Below are 13315 nucleotides of genomic sequence, written 5' to 3'. Positions count from 1 at the left end.
TCCTTCCCACAAGGTGAAACTGTAACTCGATTCCCACGCTTTTATAAAGTCATAAACTACAGTAGAGTGGTTGCTTTAGGAGTGAAGATACACCTCACAGCATCATTGTAGCCTAAACTGTAGATTAAAATGTTATTCATAAAGTGAAGATGATATTGTTTTACATTTACCAGTGAAAGGGGGTTGGAGTGTACAGAGTTAGTTCACCCTGTGAGCCGAGAATACAATTTGCTAGATTACAAAAACAACTCACTGTTAAAACTATACCGCATTTCAAATTAAAGCAAACTAGATTAATATTATTTTATAATTGCATTCACCAGATGGCACACATATAACATAGAAAAGCCCAGTGCTTCTCAATAAATCCCACATAAATCCCACTGGGTGTGCACATTTTGGTTCCATCCCAGCACAAACGCACCCGATTCAACTAAACAACGGCTTTTGTCACTAGTTGATGGAAACAACGTTGAAAAGTAAGAAGAAAACGGCACAAGGACTATAGGCAAACAGATCACATGTAATACATTATATTTAATTAAAATAAAATAATTTAAAGGAATCACATGGAATGTTAAAATGTCGAAAACAACAAAAAGGAAAGAATGTCAGGATGTAAATTGAACTCTATTTTTATTTATTTAACTAGGCAAGTCAGTTAAGAACAAATTCTTATTTTCAATGACGGCCAAGGCAGTTAACAGTGGGTTAACTGCCTTGTTCAGGGGAACAGTGGGTTAACTGCCTTGTTCAGGGGAACAGTGGGTTAACTGCCTTGTTCAGGGGAACAGTGGGTTAACTGCCTTGTTCAGGGGAACAGTGGGTTAACTGCCTTGTTCAGGGGAACACTGGGTTAACTGCCTTGTTCAGGGGAACAGTGGGTTAACTGCCTTGTTCAGGGGAACACTGGGTTAACTGCCTTGTTCAGGGGAACACTGGGTTAACTGCCTTGTTCAGGGGAACAGTGGGTTAACTGCCTTGTTCAGGGGAACACTGGGTTAACTGCCTTGTTCAGGGTCAGAACGACAGGTTTTTACCTTGTCAACTCGGGGATTCAATTTTGCAACCTTTCGGTTACTAGTCCAATGCTCTAACCACTAGGCTACGCTGCCGCCCCAATTCCCTATATAGAATAGCCTGCTACTTCTTACCAGGACCAATAGGGCTTTATTCACTATATAGTGTAGCCTGCTACTTCTGACCAGGACCAATAGGGCTCTGGTCTAAAGTAGTGCACTATATAGGGAATAGGGTGCCATAGGACTCTGGTCTAAAGTAGTGCACTATATAGGGAATATGGTGCCATAGGACTCTGGTCTAAAGTAGTGCACTATATAGGGAATAGGGTGCCATAGGGCTCTGGTCTAAAGTAGTACACTATATAAGGACTATGGTGCCATAGGGCTCTGCTCTAAAGTAGTGCACTATATAGGGAATAGGGCTCTGGTCTAAAGTAGTGCACTATATAAGGACTATGGTGCCATAGGGCTCTGCTCTAAAGTAGTGCACTATATAGGGAATAGGGTGCCATTTGGCATGAAGCTTTATTTACATTTGAGTCATTTAGCAGACGCTCCCCACTGAGTACAGACGTCAATTCAACGTCTAATGCGCGTTGGTTCAAAGTCATTTAATTGAAAGGATGTGGTGACAACATTGATTCAACCAGTGTTTGCCCAGTGGGTCTTACCCTGAGAGAATAACAGCAGTGAGTGAATACATTTTCAGATTTATTTAATGAGTTTTTTTTTTTTGGTACTGTATCAAATAGCACTGCTAGTCGTCTTTGGTCGCATTTAAAAGATATTGATACAATTTATTCACAATGATGAAAAGTACACATATCACATTATTTGCATGAGTTTAGGTCGATATATTTTCATTTTTACAGTTTAATTCATTAACCACACCGTTAAAACACAAATACTAGTACTTGGGCGAAGGATTCAGTATGGTACAGTAACAGAATTTGGTAACAGAATACAGTAACAGAATCAGTAACAGAATACAGTAACAGTTGTCTGAATTTGGTAACAGAATTTGGTAACAGAATACAGTAACAGTTGTCTGAATTTGGTATAAATCATCAGTGTTGCATGAATAGTTGTGCCCTGCCATTCTTTGTGCTCATTTACATATCATACAGTACAATTACTTAAAGGGAAGTCCTAGGTTACATCCTAAATGGTACCCTTTGTAGTGCACTCCTTTTTGACCAGGACCCATATGGCTCTGGTTAAAAGGTAGTGCCCTATTAAAAGGGAATAAGGTGCTATTTGGGACTTAAAAGAGACCAAGGTTTCTTCTTCTGTAGTGTTTTGGCACACTGCTGTATGTTCATATGGAGGGTCATTCCACGAAAAAAGGTCCTTTTGTATTCCTTTGATATTTTAAGTAGAAAAAAAAAAAATAAAAAGCCTGTTATATTAAATGAAGCGCCCTTTAATATAGACCACATGGAAAATTCAATCATTACGATTTTTTTTTTATATGAATAAGACTTGCTAAAGTGACATAATTCAGCATTTGACATGTCCTCCCTTGCACCCTCTGCGACTTCTTCTAGGAAGATTTTAACCGACTTAACCCAAAAAACGTCCCCCATGTTTTCACCATCATTGTAAAGCCCTAGTTATTTTGTTACTTTGACAAAGTCATTTCTAAAGATTATTTAGGGATTAAATTACCTGTCCCTCATTTTAAAGTGAACCCTCTTGCGTGAACTGAAGTCTCATTTTAATAGGGCAAAATTTTTCATAACAAAAAAAAAAAAACATTCAAAAGAGACATTGAACATCTAATAATCAAAATCATGTAAAAGCAGGTGAGCTGGTTTTACTCTTTATGGCCATTTTCTGGCGTTTTGTGTTGGAAAACTGAGCGTGTCGAGCATTACAAGTCAACCCTTTTACCCATAGACAGACAGGCTAGAAATGTTTTAACAATTAAAATTTTTTTTTGGTGATTCTTGCATTTAAATTGCCACTTCCATGTTGCACACGAGCTTTCCTTCTCCCGTCACAATGGGAATTACGATGAGATCATCAACCCCGTTAATTTATCTGGGATTGAATAGGCACCTACTGTGGTACTCGAGATGGGAAAACCTGCCATGAAGTTGAATATGTGCTCTTTATGACAGAATATTAAAATGAGGTGAAATCAAACCTTTTTTTTCTTTTTTTTTAAACCAAGTTACACTTCTCAAAAAGGCACTGAATTTGTGGAACGACCCGTGAAACGTACACATACAGTTAGTTGGCGGTTGGTTCATCCATCATTAAATTTCCTTGATGACTTTGGCAACAAAGAAAAAAAAAAAAAAAGATAATGTCATTAATTAGTACAAGTTATTACAACGGTCTGGCGTTGGTTGTTTCAGTCCCAAGAAAGCAAGCGCTCGTACATGCACAAACGAGAATCAACACATTTGTATTATCCATGATACACTATTCAATACCTGTTTGGCTGTACACTCCATTTTGTTTTTGTGAAGCCCAGTTTGATCCCACACACATCCCAGTGACCTCTGAACTGTGTGTCCATAGTGAAAGTGTAGCGTAGACCAGAACCTGTAGCATTGTTTCCATGATCTCTATTTTCTTCAACTGTATTGTTGGTTACGGGCTCGTAAGTAAACATTTCACGGTAAGGTCTACTACACCTGTTGTATTCGGCGCATGTGACTAATAACATTTGATGAGCAGAAAAATGGTAATCATGGTTTCTTGAGTTTCCGCGTCTCTTGTATACAATCCCAGACCAGCCTTTTCCTGAGTGATTATGTTCCCTTCTCAAAACATCAGCGTCAAGCAAGGAGAGCACATGAGGAAAGGAAACAAGGAGAGGAAACGCTTTACACTATCCCTTTTTAAAAGGAAGCTGGAGAAAGGATACAAGGAATTGCTGAAAGACAAGTGAAATGCAACCCAGCCAAAGATCTTCAAGGACACAAGGAATTGAGGACTTTTGAGATACGGCCCAGCTCGACATCTCCCAGTGGATCGTTGGTTACAGGACACAAGGAATTGAGGAGACTATTGAGATATGGCCCAGCTCGACATCTCCCAGTGGATCGTTGGTTACAGGACACAAGGAATTGAAGAGAGTAGATCCTTCAGAAAGACTTGAGAAAATACTTATGAGACGCAGCCCGGCCCCTTAGACCTTCCCCCTAACTCTTTAGAGGACTTGAAGAAAGACTATTGAAACGTGTCCTGGCCCTCTAGATCTTCCAGAAGATGTTCTTCCTGTACAGCAGGAAGGAGATGAGGACCCAGCAGGAAGTGGCCAATAGGTTCTGGGTCAGGTGCTCTGCGTGGGATTGGTTGTTGGCCATGCGCCAGCGGAACGGGAAGTATTCCTCCAGGACCTCGTGTCCCACGTACACCAGGATGGAGTTCATACCTGGAAAGGGTCAAAGGTCAGGATAGAGCACAGGGGTCAGAGGGATTGTTCAGGAGTTGCGTAACATTTAGATAGAAATGTATAGTTTAGGACAGACGTGATTCTCCTGTCACGCAGAATAGGGATCATTGTCAGATCTATGCGTTACATTTCTATATATGCAGATTGAAATATATAAATGTACAAAGCAGAGCTGCTGACACAGAACTAGTTCTCACCAGGGTAGTAGAAGGGCGCCCCAGACCACCACCTCCTCACATCTACTGTGTAGTAGATCAACACCAGAAGCAGCAAGCCAAAACACGCCAGGGTGGTCACGTAGGAGAGAGACCTGACAGACAGACAACTCAGAGGTTGATTATTCCACACTACACTATTAACTAGGGCACTAATTATTCCAGGATCGCTACATTTATTCCATGGCAACAAAATAAAAACACAAAGCAAACGGTTTGGTGCTTTAAAAACCTGCTGGATGTAAAATATGGTGTGCTACAACTTGGAAAATAAATAAATGTGACTCTGGATGCCATCATAATGATGTTTGTTTCCAACATAATGATGTTTGTTTCCATCATAATGATGTTTGTTTCCATCATAATGATGTTTGTTTCCAACATAATGATGTTTGTTTCCAACATAATGATGTTTGTTTCCAACATAATGATGTTTGTTTCCAACATAATGATGTTTGTTTCCAACATAATGATGTTTGTTTCCAACATAATGATGTTTGTTTCCAACATCAGGGCTGTTTTCCTAAAGAAGGTAAATCAGCTTTTTATTCTGTTTTCTTGCCACGACACTAACGAGTATTGTCCCGGCCCTACTAGGAAATATCAAGGGCCAGTTTCCCACACACAGATTAGCCTAAAACTAGTCCTGGACTACGAAACATGCTCAATGAAAAGTCTCCATTCAAAGTGCTCTTTAGTCCAGGACTAGATTTAATCTGTGTCCAGGAAACTGGCCCTGAGTGTTATACTGCACTATATGTGGCCTGGTCTCCTTACCATAGATTCTTGTTGATGGGGATGAAGCCTTCATTCAGTGAACATTTGGTCAGAGTGGCTGATATGATTCCCTGGAAAGATAAACATTTAGATACATCACGCTGACAAGGAAAATACATGCACGGTGAACACAGAAATACTATGCTACTATGTCTCAGTGTTGTCATATGAAGACATATGGAGAGGTTTAGTCTGATAAAAGATGCAATATACCAAGGCTGTGTGGCTCAGTTGGTAGAGCATGGTGTTTGCAACGCCAGGGTTGTGGGTTCGATTCCCACGGGGGACCAGTACGGAGAAAAAAATGTATGAAATGTATGCATTCACTACTATAAGTCGCTCTGGATAAGAGCATCTGCTAAATGACTAAAATGTAAAATGATATACCAAGGCTGCCCGACAGACCAAGGCTACGCGACAGACCAAGGATACCAGACAGACCAAGGCTGCCAGACAGACCAAGGCTTACGCGACAGACCAAGGCTGTGCGACAGACCAAGGCTACAGACCAAGGCTTACGCGACAGACCAAGGCGTACGCGACAGACCAAGGCTTACGCGACAGACCAAGGCTTACGCGACAGACCAAGGCTACCAGACAGACCAAGGCTACCAGACAGACCAAGGCTACGCGACAGACCAAGGCTACCAGACAGACCAAGGCTACCAGACAGACCAAGGCTACCAGACAGACCAAGGCTTACGCGACAGACCAAGGCTGCGCGACAGACCAAGGCTGCGCGACAGACCAAGGCTTACGCGACAGACCAAGGCTATAGACCAAGGCTTACGCGACATACCAAGGCTTACGCGACAGACCAAGGCTTACGCGACAGACCAAGGCTTACGCGACAGACCAAGGCTACGTGACAGACCAAGGCTTACGCGACAGACCAAGGCTATATACCAAAAGCTAATACAGTAATGACAAACAGCAATGTGATCATCTCACCATAACCAGGCTCCATATGAGGAACCGGGCCATTATACTGGAATGCTGATCCTTGTAGTGGAGGAGGATCTTTCCTGCCTGGATACAGATATCAGGGACAAAAACGGAGCCTCACAGTTAATCCCATTTATTACATTAGACTGATCCATTCAGTTATGCTGAGACATTCAACTCCACGTCTGCAATTACACACATCGGTCTAGTAGTGTAGAAACAGAACCACTGGAAAGAGAAGGACGAGGGAAGGAATATGTGAGAGAAACACAGATTAGTTTGGATGCAGAGAAGGAGTGTTGAGAGAGACAGACAGACACAGAGAGAGAGAAACAGAGACCGCAAGAAAGAGACAAGAGAGACTGCGACAGAGCGAGACAGTGAATGATAATTCCAGTGACCTGTAGTCCCAGGAAAGCCATGAGGACAGAGTTGATGCTGCCAAGGACTCCCTCTGGATCAAAGGGCATGTGAGACTTGTAGATCACCTGAAAAATGGACACGTCACGTTACGAGAAGAAAAAAAAAACACCTGCAGAAAGTCATTTTTCTCTTTGTTGCCTGAAACAAGTCAGTGTTAACTCACCCGCGAGGAAGGTGTTTGGTAGATGTGGTTCTCTCCCAGTAGCCAGCGGTCTACATATCCAGCTGCTCCCCCTGTACAGTTAGGGTACTGGCCCATGTCCCCAATACCACCCGGGCCCAAATAACCACTAAGGAGAGAGAAGATGCTGGTCAGTAGGTGATTTGAGTCAGGTGTTAGTTATCTCCTCGTTCCTATCACCTCCAGCTACCCTCAGACTCATGGACGAGGATTAAATCATATATGAACTATATCACTGTACGTTTAGTCCGTCAGAAGTACAACTCAAATCAACTATTGTCAGACGAGTTGCATACGTAAAAAGTCAGACCATTGTTTTTGGGGGGGGGGGTCGGAAAATCATCTCCGTTGTCATTCATCCTGCGACAGATCCATGGAAACTGTGTTGTCTCAATGTGTTCACAGCCATAGTCTTCCCTCTTATCTCACCTTGGGCAGTCAGGAACAGGAAGCAGGAAGGTCAGACAAAGCCACACGGTTTCCAAGACGATCACACACAGCCAGGCTGGCCAGTAGAGCAGGAACTCACGAGCAGAGTACCACCAAGCATCCTGGGTAAAAAAAAAATATTTAAAATAAACAACCCCAAAACAAAACAACCGTTTTGGTCACTATGGAAACAATACCGACCAGCAGACAATGAGTCGGGTAAAACATTAACACCAAGTGAAATGGAATGGGGGTGAATTCTGTCTGAAAACAATCTCTTCCGTACATCTAGAACGGTCAATGTCACAGTTAGCTGATGTTGAGTGTCAGAAGATGGTTATGTGACAATGAGTACGGTTACATGCACATTAATAATTAGATATTAAACTGATAATGGCAGCACGCTGATTATGCTAAAGAAATGTAAACATCTTACTCTGCTCATCTTAATCAGCGTAAAAAGGTCATAATTGAAGTAAACACAGGCCTGGTTTTCTGAGCTATCTTTTAAACGATTAGGACATTGTAAGCATCTTAAATCGGTGTTCCAGAGGTGTATTTGATCTGAGCATCAGCCGAGCGAACCTCCCTGTTACGCGCGAGAGAGTTCAGAACAACTTTAAATATGCATCTTAGAAATAGTTTTCACATATAAAGTTTGTGTCCAAACTCAGAATCAAATACGATTCACAAAAATAACATGGTCGCTGTGGTTGAATGTTCATTTTTATTGCCGATTTTCTGCGTTTGTCAAAGTCCCATCAGGTAGTATGATTTCAGATGTGTCCATATAAACAGGATTATTAGGGAAATCATTCTTCTTGCTAAGCATGTAAACGTTTTAAACTAACTATTATATTGATCTGACTGTAACCGGCTGTACTCAATGTGAGCGTTACGACATATATTTAGAGATACATTTTGACATGACATTATTGTGACATATATTTGATTACAAGTGTAATAACATGGTTATAAGGCTGGTCTGACCACGGGGACGCGGTTATAAGGCTGGTCTGACCACGGGGACGCGGTTATAAGGCTGGTCTGACCACGGGGACGCGGTTATAAGGCTGGTCTGACCACGGGGACGCGGTTATAAGGCTGGTCTGACCACGGGGACGCGGTTATAAGGCTGGTCTGACCACGGGGACGCGGTTATAAGGCTGGTCTGACCACGGGGACGCGGTTATAAGGCTGGTCTGACCACAGGGACGCGGTTATAAGGCTGGTCTGACCACGGGGACGCGGTTATAAGGCTGGTCTGACCACGGGGACGCGGTTATAAGGCTGGTCTGACCACGGGGATGCGGTTATAAGGCTGGTCTGACCACGGGGACATGGTTATAAGGCTGGTCTGACCACGGGGACATGGTTATAAGGCTGGTCTGACCACGGGGCAGGGTTATAAGGCTGGTCTGACCACGGGGACGCGGTTATAAGGCTGGTCTGACCACGGGGACGCGGTTATAAGGCTGGTCTGACCACAGGGACGCGGTTATAAGGCTGGTCTGACCACGGGGACGCGGTTATAAGGCTGGTCTGACCACGGGGACGCGGTTATAAGGCTGGTCTGACCACGGGACGTGGTTATAAGGCTGGTCTGACCATGGGTAGGCTGTCCAGGCGGTTTCTCACCACACACAGATTCAGACATGGTTATAACATGGTTATTTGTGTTATAACAGTATAATAACAGTTTATTTACAGAGGTCCTGTTAATTCTACATGTAGTTATATCAGTATAATGAGATGTATTCTGAGACTGACCACAGGAAGGTTGTCCAGGCTGTTCCAGGCAACACAGAGGTCCAGAGAGGCCACCACCAGATAGGAGAAGGCCAGACGCTGAAGCACGCCAGGGATACGCAGGGAGTCCCATGATACTGTAGTACACACACACACAGATTAGAAGAGTAAAACATTGTAAGGGAGTGAGCACGTGTGTGTGTGTGTGTGTGTGTGTGTGTGTGTGTACTGACGTGGTCCCTGGCAGTAGTTGGGGTTGATGATGAGGAGTCCTATGAGGAAGAGCTGAACACTCCTCCAGACTGCCTTGGTGAAGAGAGAGAAGCGAGACAAACCACACCGCAGGGCTGAGCTGACAGACAGGGATATAGATGTGCCCATGATGAACACAAACCTGAGAGAGAGACAGAGAGAGAGACAGAGAGAGAGACAGAGAGAGAGACAGAGAGAGAAAGAGAGAGACAGAGAGAAAGACAGAGAGAAAGACAGAGAGAAAGACAGAGAGAAAGACAGAGAGAAAGACAGAGAGAAAGACAGAGAGAGAGACAGACTTCACTAGAGGCACACAGTTTCCTCCTTTGAAGCAAAGTTAGATTTCCTCAATAAAAAGCCAATACATTTTGTCCTTAAATACAAAATATAAAAACTGATATTACCAGGGAAAGACCAAATCAGCAACTGTGAGTCCTGTGAAGAGGGGAAAAATATTGTCATTTTAACAATGCAGTTCAGTCTTCTAATTTTTCCTGAACATATTGTTGGATCTCCAGCACTTGCTAAAAACCACTAGAAGTGTGTACTTAATATTTTCCATTTCAGAATGGTGGACTCACCGTTCCAGCTCTCGTGTCTGAAGAACCAGTACCTCCCTCCTCCGTAGTTCACAAACACCATGATGACCAGGGACAACCCTCTGAAAGTGTCCAGGGATCGGAGCCTCCGGCTGGGGGTGGCGGGGAGTATGGTGTCTGTGGCTGTCTCCACCGTCCTGCCTGGAAACCCCAGCTCCTAGGAGAAAAGAGGAGAGTAAGTCAAAAGGTGTTAGTGTTGGGCTGGAACAAAAGCCTGCATACCCTGTATAGTATAAGCTCTCCAGAACCAAGGATATTGAACAATGCTTTAGGAGCATAGTTCAGCCACGTTGAGAAGAAAATATAACTCTGAACCCAACAAAAGAACACTAAAACTCCCCTCAACTGTAGCGACCCCCCCCCGATCAACTGTAGCGACCCCCCCCAATCAACTGTAGCGCCCCCCCCCCGATCATCTGTAGCGACCCCCCCCCCGGATCAACTGTAGCGAACCCCCCCGATCAACTGTTGCGACCCTCCCCGATCAACAGTAGCGGCCCCCCCATCAACTGTAGCGAACCCCCCCCGATCAACTGTAGCGACCCCCCGATCAACTGTAGCGCCGCCCCCCCCCCCGGATCAACTGTAGCGACCCCCCCCCCCGGATCAACTGTAGCGAACCCCCCCGATCAACTGTAGCGACCAACTGTAGCGGCCCCCCGATCAACTGTAGCGACCCCCCCCCGATCAACTGTAGCGAACCCCCCCCCCCCGATCAACTGTAGCGACCCCCCGATCAACTGTAGCGCCCCCCCCCCCCCGGATCAACTGTAGCGAACCCCCCCGATCAACTGTAGCCCCCCCCCCCCCCCCGGATCAACTGTAGCGGCCCCCCCCCGATCAACTGTAGCGACCCCCCCCTATCAACTGTAGCGACCCCCCCCTATCAACTGTAGAGCCCCCCCCATCAACTGTAGCGAACCCCCCCCGATCAACTGTAGCGACCCCCCCGCGATCAACTGTAGCGACCACCCCCCCCGCGATCAACTGTAGCGACCCACCCCGGATCAAACTGTAGCGAACCCCCCCGATCAACTGTAGCGCCCCCCCCCCCGATCAACTGTACCGCCCCCCCCCCCGATCAACTGTAGCCCCCCCCCGGTCAACTGTAGCGAACCCCCCCCCGATCAACTGTAGCCCCCCCCGATCAACTGTAGCGACCCCCCGATCAACTGTAGCGACCCCCCCGCGATCAACTGTAGCGACCCCCCGCGATCAACTGTAGCGATCCCTCCTCTATCAACTGTAGCGACCCCCCCCCGATCAACTGTACGACCCCCCCCCGATCAACTGTAGCGACCCCCCGATCAACTGTAGCGACCCCCCCGATCAACTGTAGCGACCCCCCCGATCAACTGTAGCCCCCCCCGATCAACTGTAGCGACCCCCCCGATCAACTGTAGCGACCCCCCCCGATCAACTGTAGCGACCCCCCCCCCGATCAACTGTAGCGATCCCCTCCGCGATCAACTGTAGCGGCCCCCCCATCAACTGTAGCGAACCCCCCCCCGATCAACTGTAGCGACCCCCCCGATCAACTGTAGCGCCGCCCCCCCCGGATCAACTGTAGTACGACGCCCCCCCCCCGGATCAACTGTAGCGACCCCCCCCCCCCCGGATCAACTGTAGCGACCCCCCCCCCGGATCAACTGTAGCGACCCCTCCCCGATCAACTGTAGCGGCCCCCCCCCGATCAACTGTAGCGACCCCCCCCATCAACTGTAGCGAACCCCCCCCGATCAACTGTAGCGAACCCCCCCCCCCCCGATCAACTGTAGCGACCCCCCGATCAACTGTAGCGCCCCCCCCCCCCCCCCATCAACTGTAGCGAACCCCCCCGATCAACTGTAGCCCCCCCCCCCCCCCCCCGGATCAACTGTAGCGGCCCCCCCCGATCAACTGTAGCGACCCCCCCCTATCAACTGTAGCGACCCCCCCCTATCAACTGTAGCCCCCCCCATCAACTGTAGCGAACCCCCCCCCGATCAACTGTAGCGACCCCCCCGCGATCAACTGTAGCGACCCCCCCCGATCAACTGTAGCGACCCCCCCCCGATCAACTGTAGCCCCCCCCCCCCGGTCAACTGTAGCGAACCCCCCCCGATCAACTGTAGCCCCCCCCGATCAACTGTAGCGACCCCCCGATCAACTGTAGCGACCCCCCCGATCAACTGTAGCGACCCCCCCCGATCAACTGTAGCGACCCCCCCCGATCAACTGTAGCGATCCCCTCCGCGATCAACTGTAGCGACCCCCCCGATCAACTGTAGCGACCCCCCCCGATCAACTGTAGCCCCCCCCCCGTCAACTGTAGCGAACCCCCCCCCCGATCAACTGTAGCCCCCCCCGATCAACTGTAGCGACCCCCCGATCAACTGTAGCGACCCCCCCGCGATCAACTGTAGCGACCCCCCCGCGATCAACTGTAGCGATCCCCTCCGCGATCAACTGTAGCGACCCCCCCCGATCAACTGTAGCGACCCCCCCCGATCAACTGTAGCGACCCCCCCGATCAACTGTAGCGACCCCCCCGATCAACTGTAGCGACCCCCCCGATCAACTGTAGCGACCCCCCCGCGATCAACTGTAGCGACCCCCCCGCGATCAACTGTAGCGATCCCCTCCGCGATCAACTGTAGCGATCCCCCCCGATCAACTGTAGCGACCCCCCCCGATCAACTGTAGCGACCCCCCCCGATCAACTGTAGCGACACCCCCCCGATCAACTGTAGCGACACCCCCCCGATCAACTGTAGCGACCCCCCCCGATCAACTGTAGCGACCCCCCCCGATCAACTGTAGCGACCCCCCCCGATAACGGTAGCGGACACCCCCCCCCCGATCAACTGTAGCGACCCCCCCGATCAACTGTAGTGGACCCCCCCGATCAACTGTAGCGACCCCCCCCCGATCAACTGTAGTGACCCCCTCGAATCAACTGTAGCGACCCCCCTCGATCAACTAGTAGCGACCCCCCCCGATCAACTGTAGTGACCCACCCCCCCCGATCAACTGTAGTGACCCCCCCCCTCGATCAACTGTAGTGACCCCTGTTCTAGAACTAAGTCTGGAGAATGACCACACAGAGACCACTGAGTTGATGAGCCTCTCAGTTTCCCATGGAGTTGCCCAACTCGGAACATCAGATTCTTCACCACGTCCAGCCTGTACCATACAAGAATCATATACAACGATTAGGAGACGCCTCTGATCATCTCTCCACAAAAATGCAGATGGCAGCTTCAAGACACTGGGATGACATACGGTAACAAACATAGTAAATGAAAACCTGTGTTATGTTTTCTAAAATAATC

At 47.7% G+C, this 13315-nt stretch overlaps 1 protein-coding gene across 1 annotated transcript; it reads right to left on the bottom strand.

Annotated features, from left to right (window-relative positions):
* Nucleotides 1–2481: 2481 nt before the first annotated feature.
* On the bottom strand, nt 2482–13113 carry LOC115187381 (heparan-alpha-glucosaminide N-acetyltransferase). Its single transcript, XM_029746457.1, has 12 exons — nt 13095–13113; nt 9984–10158; nt 9807–9837; nt 9384–9544; nt 9172–9287; nt 7402–7523; nt 6955–7081; nt 6770–6856; nt 6375–6452; nt 5424–5494; nt 4629–4741; nt 2482–4410 (listed from the first exon to the last, which is right to left on the bottom strand). Exons 2-12 carry the CDS (start codon nt 10042–10044, stop codon nt 4229–4231), a joined length of 1149 nt encoding a protein of 382 aa, XP_029602317.1. The 5' UTR covers nt 10045–10158; nt 13095–13113; the 3' UTR covers nt 2482–4228.
* Nucleotides 13114–13315: the final 202 nt, after the last annotated feature.

This window comes from Salmo trutta, unplaced genomic scaffold (genome assembly GCF_901001165.1).
Source record: "Salmo trutta unplaced genomic scaffold, fSalTru1.1, whole genome shotgun sequence".
Lineage (NCBI taxonomy): Eukaryota > Metazoa > Chordata > Actinopteri > Salmoniformes > Salmonidae > Salmo > Salmo trutta.
This window is presented reverse-complemented; position numbering and strand designations above follow the sequence as displayed.